Here is a 25181-nt window from a genome sequence, read left to right on the forward strand (position 1 = left end):
AAATGTCCAAATAAGTGTTCTCGACTTTTTTTTATTTATTATCCGTGTCACATTTTTTATAAAGGTTAGTACCAATAACAACATGTTTCATTTAACATATTGATATATCTCACAGTAATGATGTATTTTATTATCTCTCATGTAATTTTCAAACTTAAAAATGGGAGGTGAAAGGGCCTCATAAGTGGAATAGCCTAGGGCCTCTTTTCATCTAAATCCGGCCCTGCCTGTCAGCCAGATGGCTACATACCAGGAAACCCAGGATGTACAATATATGTGTATTTCTCAGGCTCTGGCTCCTTTAATGTTAGTGACAGTTACACAAGCAGGTAGTTTCTCTATGGTTATGTTTCAATTGTTACGATGTTTTCTTCTAATTATTGTTGTCTAATTTGCAGAAAAGACCAGAATTGCTTGTTATTGTGAGGAGTTTCCCCGTTCCCCTCCACTTGTCTTTTGTTCCAGTGGAGCTAGATTGCTGTGGGACTAAACTGAACTGTGGACTGGGGCTCCGCCTCTATAGGGGAGGTGCTCAAAGTTGTAAGTATTTCCTCTCTGCAAGCCAGTTCGCGGGAAGGGATAAATCGCCACACATACAGAATCTGTAGTAGATTAACTGAAAGAAGATTATCCAGGTAAGAACCTAATCTTTCATTCTGATACTTTATTCATTAAATTTGTTAATTCTTCTTTTATGTCAGCTGTATCCTCTTTAGTGCCATGAATTATTTCTTTAAGAGAACATAAGAAGTTGCCTCCACTGGGTCAGACCAGAGGTCCATCTTGCCCAACGGTCCGCTCACGCAGTGGCCCATCAGGTCCGCGACCTGTGAAGTGGTTTCTGACCACTTCTATAACCTACCTCAAGTTCTATCTGTACCCCTCTATCCCCTTATCCTCCAGGAACCTATCCAAACCTTCCTTGAACCCCTGTACCGAGTTCTGGCCTATCACTTCCTCCGGAAGCGCGTTCCATGTGTCCACCACCCTCTGGGTAAAAAAGAACTTCCTAGCATTTGTTCTAAACCTTTCCCCTTTCAATTTCTCTGAGTGACCCCTAATGCTTGTGGCTCCCCACAGTTTGAAGAATCTGTCCTTATTTACTTTCTCTATGCCCTTTAGGATTTTGAAGGTTTCTATCATGTCCCCTCTAAGTCTCCTCTTCTCCAGGGATTTTTAACCTGTCAGTGTATGAAAAATTTTCCATACCTCTTATCAGTTTAGTTGCCCTCTTCTGCACTCCCTCGAGTACCGCCATGTCCTTCTTGAGGTATGGCGACAAGTATTGAACACAGTACTCCAGGTGCGGGCGCACCATTGCGCGATACAGGGGCATGATGACCTCCATCGTCCTGGTCGTGATACCTTTTTTGATGATGCCCAGCATTCTGTTTGCTTTCTTTGAGGCTGTCGCACACTGCGCCGATGGTTTCAGTGATGTGTCAACCATCACCCCCAGGTCCCTTTCAAGGTTACTCACCCCTAACAGTGTTCCCCCCATTTTGTAGCTGAACATCGGGTTCTTTTTCCCTACATGCATGACCTTGAATTTCTCTACGTTAAAATTCATTTGCCACTTTTTTGCCCAATCTTCCAGTCTCGTTAGGTCCCTTTGCAGGTCTTCACAGTCTTCCGTGTTTCTAACCCTGCTGTAGAGTTTGGTGTCATCAGCAAATTTGATAACCTCACATTTTGATCCCGTCTCCAAATCGTTAATAAATATATTGAACAGTAGAGGTCCCAGCACCGACCCCTGTGGAACTCTGCTCGTGACCCATTGCCAGTCTGAGTATTGGCCCTTTACTCCAACCCTCTGTTTCCTGCCTGCCAACCAGTGTTTGATCCATCGATAGATATCCCCTTGCACCCTGTGGTTCCACAGCTTTTTAAGTAGCCGCTCGTGAGGTACCTTGTCGAAGGCTTTTTGGAAGTCAAGGTAAATAATGTCTATGGATTCCCCCTTATCCATCTGGCTGTTTATTCCCTCAAAGAAGTACAGCAAGTTCGTGAGGCACGACCTTCCCTTGCAGAAGCCATGCTGGCTCGCCTTCAGTTGTCCATTGTTTTCTATGTGTTCGCAGATTGTGTCCTTTACCATTGCTTCCATCATCTTTCCCTGAATCGAGGTCAAGCTCACAGGCCTGTAGTTTCCTGGGTCACCCCTTGATCCTTTCTTAAAGATGGGCGTGACATTTGCTATTTTCCAGTCCTCTGGGATCTCCCCAGTTTTTAGGGAGAGGTTACATATTTGGCGAAGTGTCTCTGCTATTTCATTTCTCAGTTCTTTTAGCACCCTTAGGTGGATGCCGTCCGGGCCCGGTGATTTGTCACTCTTCAGTCTGTCTATCTGTTGAGGACATCCTCTTTGCTTACCTCTAGTTGTACCAGCCTTTCGTCGTGTTCTCCGTTTATAATCACCTCGGGTTCTGGGATATTGGATGTGTCCTCTCTGGTGAAGACTGACGTGAAGAATTTGTTTAACCTGTCAGCTATCTCTTTTTCCTCCTTTATCGCTCCTTTCCTGTCTCCGTCGTCCAGTGGTCCCACTTCCTCTCTGGCTGGTTGTTTCCCTTTCACATACCTGAAGAAGGGTTTGAAGTTTCTTGCTTCTCCTGCCAGTTTTTCCTCATATTTACTCTTTGCTTTCCTCTCGATGGCATTCTTTCTGGTGTCTTTTGTGCTCTTCCTGGTTTTCCTTTGTTGGTTCCTTTTTCCATTTCTTGAAGGATGATTTCTTGTCGCTTATCGCCTTTTTAACTGCAGTTGTTATTCATGCTGGGTTTCTAGTTCGATTTTTTTTTTTTTTGCACCCTTTCCTAAACCTTAGGACGTACAGGTCTTGTGCCTCGAGCACTGTGCCTTTAAGCAGTGTCCAGGCTTCCTTTACGGTCTTCACCTTCCCTGAGCTGTTGCTGAGCTTTTTTCCTACCATTTTCCTCATGTCCTTGTAGTTTCCTTTTCTGAAGTTGAGTGCTGTCGTTGTGGTTCTTTTCACTTTTGATGTTCCCATGTTTAATTTGTACTGGATCATGTTGTGATCGCTGTTCCCTAATGGTGCTAGTACCACGACTTCCTTTGCGGGTCCCTCTAGCCCGTTGAGGATTAGGTCCAGAGTGGCATCCCCTCGCGTTGGTTCCGTGACCAGCTGCTCCATGAAACAGTCCATTATCGCCTCTAGGAATTTAGTTTCTCTCGTGCAATTTGAGTGCCCAATGTCCCAGTCTATTCCCGGATAGTTGAAATCCCCCATAACCAGCACCCTTCCACTTTTGCACACCTGCCTCAGTTCGGCCTCCAGGTCCAGGTCGTTTGCTTCTGGCTATCCTGGTGGGCGATAGTACAGTCCTAACTTGATGTCAGCTCCTTCCCCTCCTGTCAGCTTAACCCATAGTGACTCCAGACTGTCTGCCCTTATTGGTGTTTCTGTTCTGGATGAAGGAATGGAGTCCTTTATGTACAGTGCTATTCCTCCTCCCTTCTTGTGTGCCCTGTCCCTCCTGTAGAGTTTGTACCCCTGTAGGGCCACATCCCATTTGTTGTCCTCTGACCACCATGTCTCTGTGATTCCTATTATGTCTAGGTCCTTATTTCTGGCTATAACTTCTAGCTCCCCCATTTTAGTCCTTAGGCTCCTAGCATTTGTATATAGGCAATTTAAGTCCCGGTTTGTTACCTTTCCTTTTGGATCTACTCTTGATTTGATGCTCCTGCTGGTCTCCCCACGGGCTGCCTCCTGCGGTGTGTCTATCTCTTCTTCTGCCCGCTTCTTTGTTCTTTGATAGCCCTCTGGTTCCGGCTGTTTCCTCCTTGTCTTGCTCTTTAGCTCTATTTGCCTCACGGGTCCCTGTACTGCATCTTTGGGCTTATGACCATAAAGTGTCCATTTTGTCTCTAGTCCAATGTCGCCATTTCCTGTTTCAGTATCCTTGCTCGATACTGTGGTCCGATGTGTCGAGGTCAGATCGACTATCGGCTTTCCCCTTGTTATCAGTTTAAAGTCATGTCTATGCAGGTCTGAATGTTACGTGCCAGCATCCTCGTCCCAGCCGTGCTCAAATGCAGTTCGTCTCTCCTGTAGAGCTTGTTTTTCCCCAGGAAGATTGACCAGTTCCATACAAAGAGGAAACCCTCCTCATCACACCATCGCCTCAGCCATCCGTTTGTTGCTTGCAGCTCGGTCTGCCTCCTCGCATCTGCCCTTGGTACTGGCAGGATCTCTGAAAAGGCTATCTTCCCTGTCCTCAGCTTCAGCTTCCTCCCCAGGATCTTAAAATGTTCGGTTAGTGTAGTCATGTTGAAATTCCTTCTGCTGACGTCATTTGTTCTAACGTGGATTATCACTGCTGTTTCCTCTGTCTCAGCTCCCTCCATGATTCTCTCGATTCTGTCGGAGATGTCCTTTGTCCTCGCCCCTGGGAGACATGTCACTAGGCGATCCGCTCTGCCTCCTGCTATGTGACTATCCACCTCTCTCAGGATTGAGTCTCCCACCACGATAGCAGATTTCCCTCTCCTCAGCTTCCTCCTGGGTCTCAGGTCTGTGTCGATGATTGGGTCATCCAATCCTTCCTTCTCCTGGTTGGTTCCTCCGCAAGGTTCCTCTCCCTCGGCTCCTGGTGGGTCCTGGTGGCTCCTGGCGGGTCCTGTCCTCCATCTGTTTGTTCCCTTATGAAGAGCGGGTGGTCCTGTGTTTCTACCATCTTGCAGGCCTCCTCGATGAATCTTTCTAGCTCTCTGACCTGTTCGTTGATGTGGTTTTCTCTGGTGATGTCCTCAGTTGGTTCAAAATCCCTTGATTCCTCTATGGATCGGAGTCCCTCTAGCTCCTGTACTTTGATCTGCAGTCTCCCGACCTCCTTCTTCAGGCTAGCCAGTTCCTGACATCGACTGCATATGTAGGCCTGCCTCCCGGAAGGGAGGTAGTCATACATGTGACAATCAATGCAGTATACTGGAAAGCTTCGCTGGCCTTCTGCTGCCTCCATTATTCCTTCCTTGTGACTAAAGTTCCTTGGTGCGCTGGAGCGTGCCTGACGTGTGGGGAAGTAGAGGTAGAGAAGTAGAGAGAGAACAAATAATGAGTATAGAAGAAAGAAAATTTTTTTTTTGTTTGTTTGTTTTTTAGTTATTTAAGAAGATTGAAGATTGAATTTGCTGCTGAGCAGCCTGGACTCCTGGCTCCTTCTCTCGGCTCCTTCACAAAGGCGCCCTCGCTAAGACGAGCGCCTTTGCCGCTCGCCTTCGCCGTGCGCCGAACGGCCGCACGCCGTTGGCTCGCCCCCTTTTAAGGGGGAGCCTGGGCACTGAAGCGACCTCTGACGCGGTGGGGGTGGGCGGAACTTTCTCTCGCCGCTTCCCCGATCAGCTTTTCACCCCTCCTGGCTGCCCTTGTGCCTCTCCTCCAGCCCTTTCAGTCCTGGCTTTTATCTCTTCCATGATTACAGTTGGGACATCATTCTCAGTTGCCGGTAGTAGCGTTTTTGATGAGGATTGTGGTCTCTTGCTCGATTTTGAGAATGTCATTATGGTATCTATTGTTGAAGATGTACAATTGATAAGAAAATTAAGAAAAAATAGATGTGCTGAGCAGTTATGCTGACATTTCAGTTGGGCTCTCTAGTGCCCCCCCCCCCCAATGTTCACCCCCCCCCAATTTGATACTGTTTTGATGTTATGTAAATTTTTCAAAAGAATTTAAAAAATTTTATTTGGATTTGAGGTAATGTACTTATTATGAATTAATATGACCTGCTTTGAACCTATGTTGTAGGGATATGGTGATATACCAATTGTTGATATGTCATAATATAATATAACATAACATAGCATTTCTTTTACCCCTAGTCCTCTCTATGTGTACACCATTTGCTGTGCTCTTCATTAAAAACAACCTGGCCAGTTGTGATCACAGTTCACCATGCTTAATTTCCTTTATATGGATTTGGTAATTTTTGCAGAGTTGAGCACCCTCATTTTGAAAACTTGGGCATGATTAGGCATGTGAATACGAAAATGAAAAGTTTTTCACAGTCCATAAATGTTAGTGTAAATCTTTATTTGTAAAAGTTATAAAAGTATAATTAATACAACACAGTCAAACTATGATAGCGAGAACAGTTCTCCTCTGAGAATAATTGGGTTAAACGCTTAGGAAACCGATAAGCTTTTATATCAAATTTTAATAAAAGTTTGAAAACTTAAAGCAACAGTTAGACCTGCAAGTTTTTCCTTCATTTTTTTGTTTCACTTTGGTGGTACAGTAGTTTTTTCTCCTTTATTCCCTATGGCTTTCCTTTATTTCTTCTCCCTTTTGCCCTCTTTTTCCTCTTATTCCTTTTCCCCTTGCCCATCTCCTTACTCTCTCCTACCCTCTTTCTTCTTTCATATCTCCATGGAAATCAATAGTTAATGATAAACAATTTTGTTTTCTTTAAGTTTTATGTTACATAATAAAGCTATTTATTTCCTATATTTGTAATGTGGGATCATTTGTTTTGCAGATGCTGTGATTAATGAGAACTTTCGACTTTTTTTAAGTTCTATGCCATGCAGAATCTTTCCTGTTACCGTGCTTCAGAATTCTGTTAAGGTAGTATATTTGAAAATAATGTTAAAATACTTTTAGAAAATGAATTGTTTACATACATTATTAAACAATTTCCCTTAGCAGTGAATGTGATAGCTAAGACGAGGAATTAACATTGATTTATTTACAGTTTTAGCATAGCAGAGAAAAAAAACACAATGAGCCCCAAGAATTGATATAGAGGAACTAAATTTATTAGAGTACCCAACATGAGCTGTGTTTTGATAATCTGCCTGTGTCAGAGGTCTACAATAAAACCTTTTACACATTAAAATGTTTGACATATGTATTAGTGAAATGCTTAGGGCTCCTTTTATCAAGGCGCGCTACAGGGGTTAGCGCAGACATTTCCTCACGCACTAACCCCCGCAGCAATGGAGGCGTTAGGTACTAGCGCAACAGGCGGTTTAACGTGCAGTATTCCACGCGTTAAACCGCTACCGCGCCTTTGTAAAAGGACCCCTTAGTTATTTTTGCAAAATTTAGAACACTGATACCTTATAAGTCTAATATAAAACAAAAATATTAAAATATTTGGCATGAATGCAAGAAAAAATAAAACATTTTCTACTAAGTAGAAGGCATAATGGATTATGACAAATGGGTATATTAATAAATATCATCATATATACATTTTTAAGGAAGGCAATGCATAGTTTCTACACTTTAAGCAGCAGAGATGTGGTGGATAACAAATATTGGGCTCCTTTTACTAAACTACAATAAGCGCTAGAGCATGCTTACCACATATGTTAAGGCTTATCATGGGACTTGTGCTGGCAAGCCATGGTAAATTTGCCTCTCTGCATGCGTATACCGCATGTCAAAAAATATTTTTTTTTTTTCCTCTAAGGGGGCATGTTTGGGAGTGGAGAGTGGGACGACAGCCCTAATTAACATGCCAGGTATTGCTACATGCTAATTGATTAGTGTGGGCCAGATTCTATATATGGCGCTGAGTGGTGCCTACATTATGCGCTGCACGGCATAGTTGTCAGTATAAAAATGGTGCTGTTTATAGAATCACGCCTAAGTGGATGTAGGCATCGCTAGGCATCCTAGACTTAGGTGCTGCTCCAATAAGCCAGCTTTTCACTCACCTAATTTGACAGCACCTAATACCACCTAAGTAACTATGCCTATTCTCCTCTCATAACCATGCTTACTTTTTAACAAGGGCATCATTAGGCATCCCTTGGCGGTGGATGGTGTCTCTACTTAGGTGTCGCTAGGCATCCTTAGAGTTTGACAATGAACTCTTAAATTGCTTAAGTTTTTTTTGTTTGGCTGAAAATTGATGTGGTCAGTTACCATGCCAATTAAGCCAATTAAAAAAATTAAGTTTGCAGATCTCGATCTTAGGCGTCATTGGGGTGCCTAGTGACACCTAAATAGAGTGCTGTGTATAGAATATGGTCATTACCACCTATAAAAATAGGTGTTGGTAGGGGCTCACAGGGTAACTTTTTTAAAGACTGCATTCTAATGGCAAAATTAGCATATGGCCATTAATTCAGAAAATGGGAAAATCAGCCCATTATCCCAGGACAAGCAGGCAGCATATTCCCACACATGGGTGACGTCACCGACGGAGCCCCGCAGCGGACAGCCTCGAAAGCAAACTTGCTTGAAGATCTCGATCTTTCGAGGACTGCACCGCGCATGCGCGCGTGCCTTCCCGCCCGAACTAGGGGGCGCATCTCCTGAGAGGATCCTCAGTTCGTTTAATTCCGCGGAGACAAGAAGACACGTTTTTCTACATCTCTGCAGCAATTTAGCCTTCTCTTCACCGCGGCTGTTTCTTTTTTTCAGTAAAGTTCGGTCGCTGTGCTCTTTTATTTTGTTTCTCCTTTTTACAAAAAAAAAGAAATTTTTTGTTTCTTTTCTTTCTTGTCCGGCCGGTGAGCCTTGGGCCTAGGCCCAATTGCTCCTTCCGTTCGACACGGACTTTATTTTTTCTATGTTCCGGCCTCTCACCGGGTTCAAACGTTGTCGTCAGTGCAATCGTGTGATTTCGGTCACCGATCTCCACTGCCGCTGTATACAGTGCCTGGGTCCAACCCATTCCCCAGAAGATTGTCATCGTTGTTTCACTCTCACTCCACGGGCTTTTCGACGCAGGTGCGCCCAATTCTTTCAACTTTTCGGAGACATGGAGCAACCTTCAGATTCGACTTCAACCTCGGCAGCTGCCCCGCAAGGCTTCGACTCCAACGACATCGACGACCATGGTCTCGAAGGCTTCGACCCAAGTTCCGGCTGGAGCTTCGGTCTCGAAGGCCTCGACCTTGCCTGCTTCGGTTCCCTCGAAGACGGTGCCATCGGTCAAGTTTTCCATGGGGGGTAAGTCTCCTGGTTCTCTTTCAGGTGCCGTACCCAAGAAGCCACCAGAACGCCCATCTTCCAAGCGTACCTCCAAGATAAGGGAATACTCACCTTCGAGGTCGCCCTCTTCAGAGCGTATTGCTGCACCTACGAGATCAGAACCTTCTGTCTCGGTGCCGATGCTGGAGGACATGCTAAAATCTATATTGACCACTCAGATTTCCTCTTTAGTGGCTCAATTGGTCCCGTCCTCGACCTTGCCTCGGATGGATCAGACCTTCCAGTATCTCGAGGCCGATCCCAGACACCGAAGAGGATACCTTCATCTGATTCTTCTCCGGAATCACCTCCTCCGAAGCACCGGTCGAAGCATTCGAGACATATTGCTTCCAAGCTTCGGAGGGAGTCTTCTGCTTTGGACTTCTCTGCCTCATTCTTCGAAATCGAAGCACGGATCCCGACACCATCGAGCATCGACTCGAAGTCCTTCTCGACCGAAGACTCCACCGTCGAAACCAGCTCGTCGAGACACTTCACCTCAGACCTCGACTCATTCGGTACCAAGTACACCTGGTACTTCTCCATCCAGGAGCCTTAAGAGAAAACATTCTCTTACTCCACCACATAGTACAGCTTCTTCTGTAACTCTACGTCTGGAGTCAGAACCACTCTCACCATATTCTAGAGAGGCTTCTCCTTCCTACTCAGCACTTCCTAAATCTCGCAGTGTGTCTCCTGAGGAAGCATCTGATTCCAAATCCATTTCATTTGCAAAATTTATCTTTGATATGGGACAAGCTCTCAAACTGGATCTCCATTCAGATTCTAAATATACTCCTGAATATTTAGCAGATATGGAGCTTCCTCATCCACCTAAAGAGTCACTACGTTTACCAATGTCTCCTGTTCTCAAACAAACCTTTGTTCGTAACATGGAAACTCCTTATTCCATCACTGCCATTCCATCTAAATTGGAATCCCGTTATCGAACTGTTCCATGTAAGGGTTATGAAAAATCTCAACTTTCTCATCAATCCTTGGTAGTAGAATCATCTTTAAAGAAAGCTCATCCTTCCAAAATCTACGCTTCAGTTCCTCCAGGCAGAGAAGGTCGTACCATGGATAAGTTTGGTTGTCGTTTATACCAGAACTCCATGATGGCAAATAGAGTTCTTAATTATAGCTACATTTTTACATCTTACTTCAACCACTTTCTGAAGATATTACCATCTTTTTACCCGGATATCTCCACAATTCGTCTTTTGGAATTCAAACTCATCCTCAAGACTCTTTCTCAATTACGACTCTTCATGTTACAAGCCTCATATGACGCATTTGAACTCTCTTCTCGAGTATCTGCCTTTGCTGTAGCCATGCGTCGTTTAGCATGGTTGACATGGATCCCAATCTTCAAGATCGATTGGCGAATCTTCCTTGTCAGGGGAACGAATTGTTCGATGACTCTATTGAAGCAGCTACTAAGCGTCTCTCAGAACATGAACGCTCTTTTGCTTCCCTCATTCGACCAAAACCTAAACCTACACCAACTAGAGGTTTTAAACAGACTCCACGTAGTTATCCTCAGAAAACGACTCCTGCTTTTTCCAGGCCTCCTCCTCGTCGTCCTCCACAACAACAGCGCCAGCAAAAGTCTCAGACTCCCGCTGCCACCAAACCAGCTCAGTCTTTTTGACAGTCTCAGCCTGAGCATTCCAATTTCTCTGTTTCCAAATTCTCCCCTCCCCATAGGGGGTCGTCTTTCCACATTTTATCACCAGTGGGGGCTCATTACATCAGATCTCTGGGTGCTTACCATCCTACGAGAGAGATACTCTCTTCGGTTCCTTCAGGTGCCTCCAGATCACCATCCAAGAGAGTGTCCTTCCAATCAGTCGCACCTTCCCCTTCTTCTTCAAGAAGCTCGGGCTCTGCTTCGCCTGCGAGCTGTAGAGGAAGTTCCTCTTGCCCAACGGAACTTGGGATTCTACTCCCGTTATTTTCTAGTTCCCAAAAAGACGGGGGATTTGCGACCGATCCTGGATCTCAGAGCTCTCAACAAATATCTAGTCAAAGAGAAATTTTGAATGCTCACTCTGCCAACTTTATATTCCTTAATGGATCACGGGGATTGGATGTGTTCCCTCGATCTCAAAGAGGCGTATACTCATATCCCTATTCATCCAGCATTTCGCAAGTACCTCAGATTTCAAGTAGGAAGCCTTCATCTGCAATACCGAGTTCTTCCCTTCGGGTTGGCTTCTTCTCCCAGAGTTTTCACAAAATGTCTGGTGGTGGTGGCTGCAACTCTTTGCAACCAGGGTCTCCAAGTATTTCCATACCTCGACGACTGGCTCATCAAAGCTCCCTCTTTTTCAGGGGTTATTGCAGCGACCCAACAGACTATTCTTTTTCTTCAAAGTTTGGGATTTCACATAAACTTTCCCAAATCTCAGTTGACTCCCTCTCAGTCTCTCCAGTTCATAGGAGCAACTCTGGACACTATCAATCTGAGAGCCTACCTTCCACAACCACGTCAGGCTGCACTTCTTCAGATTTCTCATCAAGTCTTCCACCTTCCATCCTTTCCAGCACGAAAGATGATGGTTCTGCTCGGTCACATGGCTTCTACAGTTCATGTGATTCCTTTTGCCAGACTTCACCTTCGTATTCCTCAATGGACACTGGCATCCCAATGGCAGCAAACCGTGGATCCACCATCTCGACTGATTTCCATAACTCCTTCATTGCGGAAGTCTCTCCGTTTGCGGATGCTCTCTTTGAATCTTTCAAGAGGATTGCTGTTCCACCCTCTTCCTCATCAGAAAGTCCTCACAACCGACTCGTCAACGTACACGTGGGGAGCTCATGTGGATGGTCTCCGCACTCAGGGTCTATGGACTCCAGCAGATCGTCTGTGTCATATCAATCTGTTGGAACTCAGAGCGATATTCTATGCTCTCAAAGCTTTTCAACATCTCCTTCACGACATGGTGATTCTTGTACGTACAGACAACCAGGTATCCATGTATTATGTCAACAAACAAGGAGGGACGGGATCTCATTCCCTATGTCAAGAAGCTCTGAAATTGTGGCATTGGGCAATTCTTCACAACCTCTACCTCAGAGCTGTTTACATTCAGGGTCAATACAATTATTTGGCGGACAAATTGAGTCGTCTTCTACAGCCTCACGAATGGACACTGAATTCTCCTACTCTTTAACAAATCTTTGCCCGTTGGGGAACTCCACAGATAGATCTGTTTGCGTCACCTCTCAACTTCAAACTGCCTCAATTTTGCTCCCACATTTACACTCCTCAATGTCTCGAAGCGGATGCGTTTCTACTGGATTGGAGGAATCAATTCCTTTATGCCTTTCCTCCGTTTCCTCTGATTCTCAGGACTCTTGTCAAACTGAAGTCAGAACATGCCACCATGATTCTGATAGCTCCTCGGTGGCCCAGACAACCTTGGTTCTCCCTTCTACTTCAACTCAGCACCAGGGAGCCTCTCCTTCTACCAGTATTTTCTTCTCTACTCACGCAGAGTCACGGTTCTTTGCTACATCCCAATCTGCAGTCTCTACACTTAACAGCTTAGCACCTTTCTGCATAACAGACTTTCCTCAATTTTCTCAGTCTGTTCAAGAGATATTACTTGCTTCCAGAAAGCCATCAACTAGACAATGTTATGGCCAGAAGTGGACTAGATTTTCTGCTTGGTGTTCTGCACGTCAATTGCAACCCATATCTTCCTCCTTAGCATCCGTTCTGGACTACTTGCTTCATTTATCACATTCTGGACTTCAAACTACATCAATTCGAGTCCATCTTAGTGCTATAGCTGCTTTTCATCAGCCTCTAGAGGGGAAACCTCTTTCTGTACATCCTATGGTTTCTCGTTTCATGAAAGGACTTCTTAATCTTCATCCACCACTAAGTGGTTTGGGATTTCAATGTTGTTTTGGCTCAACTGATGAAGCCTCCTTTTGAATTGCTTGACAAAGCTCACCTCAAGTATCTCACTTGGAAGGCTGTGTTCTTGATCGCCCTCACATCTGCTCGATGAGTCAGTGAGTTACAAGCTTTGGTTGCAGATCCACCTTTCACAGTTTTTCATCATGACAAGGTGGTACTCCGTACTCATCCTAAATTCTTACCTAAAGTTGTTTCAGAATTTCACATCAATCAGTCTATTGTTCTACCTGTATTTTTTCCAAAGCCTCATTCTCATCCTGGAGAAGTGGCCCTTCATACCTTGGATTGTAAATGTGCCTTGGCTTTCTACCTCCAACGCACTCAACTGCACAGAACATCTCAACTTTTCATCTCATTTGATCTGAACAGGTTGGGACGTCCTATATCAAAGCGCACAATCTCCAACTGGATGGCTGCTTGCATTTCTTTCTGCTATGCTCAGGCTGGTCTTCCTCTGCAAGGTCGAGTGACGGGCCACAAAGTTAGAGCTATGGCGGCATCTGTAGCTTTCCTCCGATCAACTCCTATTGAGGAAATCTGCAAGGCTGCAGCTTGGTCCTCGGTTCATACTTTCACCTCTCATTATTGTCTGGATACCTTATCCAGGAGGGATGGCCACTTTGGCCAATCTGTTTTGCAAAATCTTTTTTTGTAAATTGCCAACTTCTCTCCATCCCTTTTTACTTAGCTTGGAGGTCACCCATGTGTGGGAATATGCTGCCTGCTTGTCCTGGGATAAAGCACAGTTACTTACCGTAACAGTTGTTATCCAGGGACAGCAGGCAGATATTCCCACAACCCTCCCACCTCCCCTGGTTGGCTTCTTGGCTAGGTATCTGAACTGAGGATCCTCTCAGGAGATGCGCCCCCTAGTTCGGGCGGGAAGGCACGCGCGCATGCGCGGTGCAGTCCTCGAAAGATCGAGATCTTCAAGCAAGTTTGCTTTCGAGGCTGTCCGCTGCGGGGCTCCGTCGGTGACGTCACCCATGTGTGGGAATATCTGCCTGCTGTCCCTGGATAACAACTGTTATGGTAAGTAACTGTGCTTTTCTGGATACAGCACAAGTAGCCGTAGTTCGCATGTAAGACCCATGTAAAGGGCAGGCTAAGGCCATTGTGCTTTGGCTTTAGTTAAAGGGCCCCATAATACCAGCTAGGTTTGGGTTCCAAGATACATATAAATTTGTTGTGTTCAGCAAAATGGTTGGATGCAGCATATACACTACTAAATAAATTAAAATAAACATATGGCCAGCGAATTCAATTGTGCGTATTGTGGCCTGGCGTGGCCAATACCCTAAGCCACACAGACCTCATCTGAGCAAAAGCGAGGTCTGGGTAGCTGGGAAGGACTGCAATAAAGTTCAAAAATAGTGCAAAACACCTAGATGCCACAAAATAATCTTTATTTCACACCAGACTTGGTTAAAACCACAGGCTCGCAGTGCGGCAGGCAGGAGAGAGTCAGGTGGGGGGAGAGCAGGGCGGCAGGCAGGAGAGATTCGAGTGGCAATTCAGGGGACAGCAGGGTGACAGGCAGGAGAGATTCGGGCGGCGATTCAGGGGACAGCAGGGTGGCAGGCAGGAGAGATTTGTGGCAGCAGAGAGCAGGGTGTGCAGAGAGCAGGGCGGCAATGGAACAAGGGAGTCAGAAAGGACGTTTGCGACTGGTCCCCAGTAGTCACTTCTTGGGCAGCTCAGTTGGATCGCAAAATTTGCATGCAGTTCCCTTCATTTGCATGCGTGGATCGTAAGCGGATCGCAGGAGAGATTAGTGAATCAGGCCAGAGGGAAATCGGGCATCACAGAGGTCGCAAACCGATCGGTACATGATCTGTTTGCTTAGTGAATCTAGCCCCAAGATCCCACTAGATTTTGAATAAAGAGTTCTCCAGTGTCCTGTGGCCAGCAGTGCTTAAGTAACCAATTTTCCTGCTGTGCCTCAGCCCCACTCCATTAATTCAGGGTCAGTAGCATAGGAAAAATCCTTCCATACTCTGAGCTTCATTCATTTCTATATCATTTTCATTTATGAATGAGTCCTCAACAAAATCCTCCCAATCTTGAGGACCTACCTGCCCTTCTGGAGGGCATTTGGAAAAGTTTTGTTTTGTTATCAGTTTAATTTTCGCTTAATGGTGAATTTGGATTGTGTGATTATGGAACCAGGGACTGATGAGGTGATGGGGATTGAAGTGATGATGGGAAATGGGTGATATGGGGCTTTGTCATCAGCTAAGAATTGTAAGAGAGAAAAGTCTGGAGTAACATTTTTCTTGACACAAGTGCAGCGAGTGAGGGTAGATGACATCCTCTGAACTTAAGTGTGGATATATTAATGCAAGGTCAATTAGGAACAAAGTTGATGTGTTTTATGATATGTTGTTGACAGATGGTTTAGATATTTTATGTGTTACAGAAACTTGGCTGTTGAAAACAGATATTGTTTTAGTGAAACGGTGCTTCCCACTTGGGTATGGATGGCATTGGGCATGTCGATTATGAAAACGGGGTGGGAAATGAATGTATTTTTAAAATTGTGTCTGGCATTTAAATTAGTGGATATACGTGTGTATGAACTGGGAAAATGTCCGTTAGTGCAGAATTTAAGCATGGTGTTATGTGTAGTATATGTGCTGCCATATGTGCTGCTCAGAGTGAGTGATGAACAAGGTTTTCCATTTACAGATTTTTTTGCTTGCTTGCGATTGTGATTTTACAAACCTTTGTGTGATAGGTGATTTAATATTCCTGTAAAACCAGAGGATTTAGATAATAATGATTTAAATGGCGGACTAGTAGCAATTTTCCTAGGTTTGGATCTTTCACAAATAGTAAAAGACACCACCCATAAGGCAGGGAATGTACTGGATCTTATTTTTGTTTCAAATAAGTTGTGACAGATTAGAGGGATAAGTGAAGGTAAGGGTAGTACCCTGGTCCGATCATCATTTTCTGTCTTTCACATTATCTATGTTTGTGTTGAAGAAGGATTCAATCAATACTATTTTAGTAAGGCAGAAGTTCAATATTAATGAGTTAGCTAGGAACTGGTTGCCTCATTTAGATGTGGATGATAGAAGACATATAGATGGAGATGTACAGCTTTGGAATTCTATGTTAAAATCTATGTTGGATATTGTAGCACCTGAGAAGCGTGTAGTTGTTAGAGAAAACCATGGTTCCCAGTTGTGGAGAAAGGACATCCCAGTAAATTTAAAGCACGAATTAAGGAAAATAGAGGCAATAGTGGAAAAATAAAGATAATAATGAGTACGAGAGTTATATGATTAAATTGGTTGAATATATGTTCTTTGTGAAAATATTTGAAATCACTTTTTTGAAGAACGTATTAAAATGCTCTAAATAGGCCTAAGGAACTGTTTCATACAGTAAAATATTTGACAGATGGTGGTAGTGCTTCTAATATGAACAGTTGCCATGATGTTGGAAAATATGCACAATATTTGGCTAATAATGTGAAAGGGGAGTTTGTTATAGCTGTTGCTATTGATGATCAAGAGGCTCCTGTAAATGGAGGGAGGTTATGGGAATTGTTTCATGAGATTGATGAGGTAGAAGTATGTGATATCATTGCAAAAATAACTCCTACAAGATCAATATACGTATGATTCTTGTAACACAAATACGATGTGTTTGGTAGTTCAAAGTATCACTCCATTTGTGACATCCACAATTAACAAATCTTTAACTGGTGGAATTTTTCCTGAAATATTCAAGGAAGCTACAGTCACCCCTATATTGAAAAAAAGCGGTTTAGATATTGCACAAATGTCTAGTTATAGGCCTATTTTGGTAGTTCCCTTTTTGGGGAATGTGATTGAAAAATTGGTACTACAACAACTAGAAGAATATGTGCAGAACCTTGACTGTCTAGACTCTTTTCAGTTTGGTTTTCGGTTGTTGAGTTACTATTGATATCTGTGTTAGATATTTTGAGGAAGGGTTTGTATGGACACCGTTCATATTGTTTGATCTCACTTGATGTTTCTGGAGCCTTCGATACCATTAATCTTGTAGTGTTGCTTTCAAAGTTGAAGAGCTTGGGAGTTCAGGGAACGATACTTGAGTGGTTTACCTCGTATTTGACAGGAAGATCATTTTGTGTGAGAGGAGGACAAAATGTCTTGGGAAGGTGATGATTAAAAGAGGGGTAACTCAGGGATCTGCCCTGTCAGCATACTGTTTAACAATTAACATTTACATGTCATCGTTGGGACAGGTTTTCCAGAACTTAGGGGTACAGTATGGAATATACTGTATGCTCATGATATCCTATTTTTTCTTCCCTATAGAAAGATCTTGAGGTAAGATTGAACCAGTGCATGAGTGAGGTGATTGGATGGATGTCAAAGCATAGTTTAAAATTGAATGTTAATAAAGACCGAACTAATGATAGTGGGAGAATATGCCGAGGCTAATATGGTTAAATGTATGAATGTATTGGGGACACAGATTGAGGTAAAAAAGGAGATGACCATCTTGGGGATCTGTTTAGATTCAGCTTTGACTATGGGAAAACAGATCATGAATGTCATTCAGAAGGGTTATGCACAACTATAGTGTTATGTACACTATATAGGCTAAAACCACTATTGACACCATATGACTTCAGAACAGTAGTTCAATGCTTGATTTTATCTAGGTTGGATTATTCTTTAGTTTTGGAATTAATTAACTTTTGGGGTTTTATCTAGTTTGTAATTCTTTATTTTGGGGATTAAATAAAACAAAGTTGAAAGCCCTATAGGTACTAATGAACTTGGCAGCTAGATTGATAAGTGGAGTTACTAGGACAGTACACATTACCCCTACTTTGAAACACCTTCACTAGCTACCTATTGAACAACGGGTTCATTACAAAGTGTTATCTTTGGTATACAAGATTTTGTATCAGTTGGCCTCTTACTGGTTTCAGTTTCTCTGGGAGGTCTACAGACCAAATAGAGCTTTGAGATCAGAAGGTGGTATGAAATTATTAGCAAAAACAGAAGAAGGTGTGAGATATGTTGCCACTAAATAAAAAATGTTCTCAATTGCTAGAATGTATCCCTGGAATAAGTTGTTGGGACACCTAAGATTATGTACTGACTGCTTTAGTTTTAGGAAACTTTTAAAACCCAAGCTGTTTGTGGATGCTTATTTGTACAGCCAATCCAGCTCATGGTTAAGTTTGTTCCTTATGAAATAAGTAGTTTCTGTATTGTTTTTGGTCTTTGGAGCAGACAGTTTTTGATCATCTATGTTATAAAAAGATTGTTTGTAGGATTTTCTAGGCTGTGAATTGGTTGTTTGCTGAGAGTAAGTGAAATTTGTAATTTTAGATAAGAGAGCATGGAAGTTTGTTAATTTTAAGTTTTGTGTTTATAATTATGTATGTTCATTTTATGGAAACCGGTGGTATCAAACTCAAACCCTTTGCAGGGCCACATTTTGGGATTTGTAGGTAACTCAGAGGGCCTCAGAAAAAAATAGTTAATGTCTTATTAAAGAAATCCAATAGAAGGAGGAAGTGACGTCAGCTCACGGAATGGCTGCTTGAATTCAGAGCTCCGTAGGGGCACATGTGCTTTTCAAATTTTACAGCGTTCTGAACAACGGAGATTTAGAGCTTTCAGAGGAGTTGGATTACAGCAGAGATGGAGACCCGAAAGAAATTAGAAAAATACAAATTTCCTATACTTGAAGGAGAGAAATCGGCTGCCGCGAGTGGTAGTTCGTTGCTGGGCAGCAGAAAAAAAATGGCGCCAGCACTCGTAGAGTCGGACGAGGACGAGCCTGTTGCCGGGAGCGCATCAGTTGAGGCGGTCACACCCCAAATGCTACAAGATTGGTTTAGAGCATTAAAGGAAGAAATGGTGGGTGTTCGAAGGGACTTAAAAGCTGCGATGATTGAGCTGCGGTCGGAAATAGCTGAGCTGGGAGGTCGGGTGGGGGACACAGAGGATCGAATATCGGAACTGACACAAGACCTGATAACGGTGCGGGCTGAACTGGATCAAGTACCGCCCTCCATCCAGACCTTACAAAATCAAGTGGAAGATCTAGAAAATCGATCTCGTCGTTGCAATCTACGTTTCAAGGGAGTACCAGATATTGAGGAGTATAAAGACTGTGCTTCTGTGGTGAGCCGAATATGCACTGAAATATTAACGGAAGCACAAGGCTCCCTGCCTGGCCCCATAGTACTTGTGAGGGCACATCGCAGTCTAGGCCCTGCAAGAAGTACAGGGCCTAAAGATATTATAGCTTGCTTCCAGGATTTTGGGATTAAAGAGAAAGTACTGCAAGTGGCGCGGCGCAAACAGGACCTTCGTTGGAATAATATCTCCGTAGGCATATTTCAAGATCTAGCGTGGGTTACTTTACAAAAACGTCGGAACTTTCAACAGATCACGCAATTGTTGCGAGCTGAGGGTCATCGCTATCGTTGGCTGTTTCCATTTGGAGTATGGATAACGATTGATGGGAAATCTAAACGTGTTGGTGATGTGGAGGAGGCGTGGGCAGCCCTGAAAGAATTGGGGTGCAAAAATGTTCCTGAGGTTCCTGCCCTGGCTGCTACAACTAAGAAGGCGGAGAAACGTTTTCCTGGTATTTGGTCCACTGTTGGGCGTACTGGGAAGCGGCACTTGAACGAACATACCTGATAGACAGTGGTGCTTCTGATCCAGATTAGTTTTTTTTTTTCTCCCCCCTTGATCTGTGTTCATAGATCTTGGTTAAGGGGAGTCTGACTTTCGCCAGCAGTTTGCCGGACTGCTTGTTGAGAAGAAGAATATTTTGCCTGTGTTCTATCAGACTGTTGTTTGTAATATTTCATATGGGGGTCTCATAGCAAGAAGTATTGTCTATGAAGCCTAGATCTTGAGTGTTTATTGTTGTTTTGATATATTGCTAAGGTTGTTCAATGGGGTGGTACATTTTGGATTTAAGGGTAAGGGAGAAGGACGCTTGTATGATGGGTTTGAGTTGCCCTCTGTGGGGGGGAGACCTTACTTCTTCTCTCTGGCTGCCCAGAGTCTGGGTCAGTCAGAGACAGACAAACAGAAGGGGGGGGGGGGGGATTAGAGGGAGGGAAAAGAGGGGTCATACACAGAAAGATGGTTCTCTTGTTTTGGGCTCATGGAATGTTAATGGCCTAAATAACCCAGGGAAGCGTAGTATAGTTTTCCGTGAGTTACAGAGGTTAAAGTGGGATATTTGCCTGTTACAGGAAACTCATTTGAGACCAAGGGATGAGAGGTTATTGCATACCCATCATTATGATCATTGGTGGACACATCGGGCTAGAGGTACACAGAGGGTGGGGGGAATAGCTATATTGATTCGTAAAGGGATAGGATTAGAGGTGAATGATGTCTTTAAAGATAAGGAAGGACGCTGTTTAGCTATTAAGGGTCAGATTCAGGGTAAAGAGATTACAATTATTAATATATATGGGCCAAACACAGATCAGTCTCATTATTATTCTAATCTTATTGAGGGCCTTTGTGCTTTTGTAAAAGGTGCTATTTTTTGTGGTGGAGATTTTAATGTGTGTCCTGATCTCTCTTTGGATCATTCCAGGGGGGGAAGGGCGATTCTTAGACAACACAGTAAGGCATTAGTTAAGTTTATGTACCAGTTGGGGCTGGTAGATTGTTGGAGACTACTCCATAGTACACAGAGGAATTATTCTCATTATTCCCATGCAACACAGACTTATACGAGAATTGATGGCTTGTGGGCACATAGAAACCAATGGGGAGGGATTCAAGAAGCGGAGTTGGGTAACATTCAGATTTCGGATCATGCCCCTGTATGGGTGGTCTGTAAGGGTCTTAGGATGCAATCTGGTAGACGATTTTGGCGACTAAATGAATCTCTTTTAGGGGACCCTATTATATTACAAGAAGTAAGGGATTCAATAGTGGACTTTTTACACATAAATGATAATGGAGAAGTGGGAGATGGAATTCTTTGGGATACACTGAAAGCAGTTCTCAGGGGTATTTTTGTAAAATGGGGAGCCTGAAAAAAGCGGGATAGAGCTAGGCGCTCTTTAGGCCTCCGTGAAAGACTGATGGAATTAGAAAAACAACATAAGTCTGATCCCCGACCCAAGGTATATGCAGAATTAAGTAATGCACGGTTGGAATTACATCAACTCCAACTTGAGGAATTAGCATTTAGGAAGACACAATTGAAACAGGCCTTGTTTGAGAATGGAAATCGGTCTAGTGCTATGTTGGCCCGATATCTCCGAGCTCGTAGGGTATCTACTACCATACAGTGTATTCGTGGTACAGATGGGAATAGACATAGAACTGATAACGATATTCAAAAACAATTTCTTACTTTTTTCTCAGGGTTGTATAGTGGGAAAGCACTGCATACTGACGCTGAGATCACGGAATTCTTGAATAAAATCCCGCTGCCTAAGCTTTCTGTTTTGGATCAGGAAGGGTTGGATATTCCAATAACAGAAGGGGAAGTGGCAGGGGTCATTAGAGGTTTGAAAGGAGGTAAATCACCGGGGTTGGATGGGCTGCCGAATGTGTTCTATAAAACTTTTAGAGAACAGATTATTTCTGTGTTGGTAAGGGTTGGTAATGGGGTGCGAGATGGGGGCTCTCTACCTAATTCTATGCGAGAGGCAGGGATAACGGTCTTGCTGAAACCAGGAAAGGACTCTGAGCAATGTGGAGCATATCGTCCCATCTCCTTATTAAATGTAGATGCTAAAATATTGGCTAAAGTGTTAGCATTAAGATTGGGAAGGGTGTTACCGGGACTTGTCCATGTTGATCAGGCTGGATTTATCCAAAAGCGCCAAGTGGGAGATAACATTCGTCGAACATTACATTTGATTTGGGAGGCTCAGCAACATCATAGTAAAATGGTGCTATTGTCTATTGATGCTGAAAAGGCATTTGATCAAGTGAGTTGGGAATTTTTGTGGGCAGTTATGGAACAGATGGGTATAGGGGGTATGTTTGAGAAGTGGATACGGAATTTATATTTGGGGCCCAGAGCTTGTATTAAAATTAATGGGTTTTATACAGACTTCTTTAATATCTCCAGAGGGACTAGACAGGGTTGTCCACTATCCCCTTTACTTTTTGCTTTATATTTAGAACCCTTGGCTTGTTATATTCGGGATTTGGAGACAATTAAGGGAATTCGTTTGGGGGGGAGAGAACATAAATTAGCGCTATTCGCAGATGACATTCTGTTATACGTACGGGACCCGGAGATTTCCTTCCCTGAGCTTCTAGAGGTGTTTGGGAAATTTAGAGGTGTGTCTGGCTTTACGATTAACATGGACAAGTCCGAGTTTCTGAATATCTCTTTGGAGGAGAGGGACGCACAATGGTTGGTTGATAATTTCCCAGTACGGCGAGCTGGGGATCATATTCGTTATCTAGGTATCCTGCTCCCTACAGAGTTATCGCGTCTATATGACCTTAATTATTCTAGAATAATACGCTTAGTGCGGATGGATATGCAGACTTGGAAGGGGTTGTGGTTATCTTGGTGGGGACGTATTGCGGTCATCAAAATGAATATCTTACCACGCTTATTGTTTTTATTTCAAACACTTCCCATTGACGTACCTAAACGACTATTACAGGTATTGCAGAAGGAAATTCATTTATTTATTTGGCAGGGGAAGCACCCTCGATTGAGCCAACAGGTGCTGTGGTCAGCTCGGGAAGAAGGGGGTAGGGCATTGCCAAATTTGTATTGGTACTATGAAGCGGCACAGCTTCGTTTTTTGCTTGATTGGAAGATAGCGGTATTTAAACCTGGAGTTCAAATTGAGCAAAGTTATGTTCCTCATTGTGCCCTGAATACTTGGTTGTGGACCTCTTTGTCGGTTTCAGAGCGATTACAGGGACAGAGGAATCCATTTTTTTGCCATCTAATCCGGGTTTGGGGGTCTCTGTGTCAAAAGGAGAGGAGAAATGAAGGGGTTTCTACTCTTGCTCCAATAGCGGGGGAACCGCGGTTTCGTGCGGGAATGGAAAAGGGAGCTTTTCGGAAGTGGGAATCTCAGGGTATTATTATATTTCGGGATGTACTTATGGGGGGCTTTTTACCTACTTTTGCGGGGTTGGTGGCTAAACAACCGGGATTGGGGGGCGAATTCTTTGCTTATATGCAATTGAGGCATTTTATGATTTCGGTAGGTTGGGATAGGGGGAATCCCCAGGGGTCTGAACATTTAGAAAATCTATGGGTGTTATTGGGTAGAGTGCCGAGACCGATTTCCATTCTCTATAAATATTTGAGGGGTAGGGAGGTGATTTCCCTTCCTTTCAAACTACATTGGGAACGGGACCTTTGTCTCAAGTTTTCTGTGGATGATTGGTCACGTATCTGTGCAGAGGTCCAGAGGGCATCTCATTGTATTTTAGTTCAAGAAAATGCATATAAAATCTTAACACGCTGGTATTATACACCTGAACGGTTACATCTTATGTACCCTTTGGTTCCTAATTCTTGCTGGAGATGTAATAACGGACCAGGTTCCTTTTTGCATATATGGTGGGAGTGTGGGAGGATTCAAAAATTTTGGGTAGTAGTCACTCGCTCTTTGACAGGTTGGATTCAGGATCCGATACAACTTGTACCTCAGGTATGTCTACTTGGATTACATAATGTTAGAGAAGCTCCTTGGCAGACAAAATTGGTCCGAATGGGGTTGGCAGCAGCCAAATGTTTGATAGCACAGTATTGGAAGAAATTAGATGCTCCACCAGAAGTTGAATGGCTGGAAAAATTACGAAAACTTGCTCAGATGGAATGTCTAGCTGCTAAGCATTATGGCTATTATGACAGTCAGAAGCGGACTTGGGATAACATTTTTCATTGTATTTGATCCTATCTTTCTGTTGAGGGGGGAGGGGGGGGTTAGGGGGGAAGGGGTAGGGTGGTTGTTTGGGAGTCTCTTTGCAGAAACAACAAGGGGACTTCCGCATAGTGCATATTATGTTGATGTTTTTTTTTGTTTTCTTTTATCTTATTTTATTATATGATATTATATGATGGGCAGTGGGATTGGGGTATTATTGCACACTGATAAATTTGTGGGCTATATCGTGTTGTTGTACTATACTACAGAAGTGTTCTTGTAGTGATTATATTGTTATTGTTTTATTACAAAATACTAATAAAAAATTGAAAAACAAAAAAAAAAAAGAAATCCAATAGAGTGGAAGAAAATGCAAAATTTGTTCAAAACAAAAAACTAATATGAACTGGAGAACAAATTAATATCAAGTTTGTATTTGATTACTAGACCTCAAATTACCCAAGGCATTACTTAGATAACTTTTCATGCCCTTACTGGGTTGGTAAATTCATCATTGGTCTTAGTAAAGTGACCTATGCTGTGAGTATTTTTAAAGATATTTTTTTATATAATATTAGTTTAAATAAATATAAAGTGCATTAGGTGCAATAAGGTGCTAGAGGAAGGAAAGCACTTATCTTTTGTGCCCGATGGCTGCCCAACCGTTTCACACTTGGTTTTATCAGGAGCTATGCCTCCTTCTAATGCTGCACCAAACCTAAAAATGATTCAAAAAAATGTAAGTATCCTAACAAACCCTATAGTTCGTATTTCATAATCTTTTAAATCATTTATTAGATATATTGTATTGAAAACCTAAATTCTAACAAACTATTGACTAGATCACAGTTCTTCAACCGCCAGTCCGCGGTCTGGTGCCGGTCCGCAAAAAAATCTTGCTGGTCCGCAAAGGATTCGGGTCCCCGCCGCAATGAAAGGTGCCGGCGTCAGCTGACTTGCAACTTCCTGTTGCCGTCGCTGTGCCGGGACTCCTGCCTTCGCCGGGACTCCTGCCGCATATGCTTCCTGCTCTGTCTCTGCACCTCCAGACCAGCAGCTCTGTGTGCTTTTAACTTCAGCACAGAGCTGCCCCTAATCAATAGTTTAGCGCGGTTTCATGAGGCAGCCTCGGGGCCTTTGCTAGGCTGGCCCGCTTCGATGATGCGATGTGGGCCGGCCTAGCAAAGGCCCCGAGGCTGCCTCATGAAACCGCGCTAAACTACTGCTTAGGGGCAGCTCTGTGCCGAAGTTAAAAGCACACAGAGCTGCCGCTTGCCTAAAGACTCTCGGGCCGCTGAAGTAAGTTGCAAGGAACAGTGGAAGCGGTTCTGCTCGGCTAAAGCTTCCCCTCTGACATGAGCCACCCTCAGGGGAAAGAAAGTGACCCGCAAAGGTGAGGGGAAGGGGCAGATGATGGAAGTTGGGGGGGGGAG

At 43.6% G+C, this 25181-nt stretch overlaps 1 protein-coding gene across 1 annotated transcript in view; it reads left to right on the top strand.

Moving 5' to 3' along the window:
• LOC117347325 (dynein heavy chain 6, axonemal-like) overlaps window positions 1-25181 on the top strand; it is a 2502256-nt gene that overhangs the window by 2226929 nt on the left and 250146 nt on the right. Inside the window, 1 exon segment of the mRNA XM_033918113.1 lies at window positions 6501-6589. Within this exon segment, the coding sequence (XP_033774004.1) occupies window positions 6501-6589 (89 nt within the window).

This window comes from Geotrypetes seraphini, chromosome 1 (assembly GCF_902459505.1).
Source record: "Geotrypetes seraphini chromosome 1, aGeoSer1.1, whole genome shotgun sequence".
Lineage (NCBI taxonomy): Eukaryota > Metazoa > Chordata > Amphibia > Gymnophiona > Dermophiidae > Geotrypetes > Geotrypetes seraphini.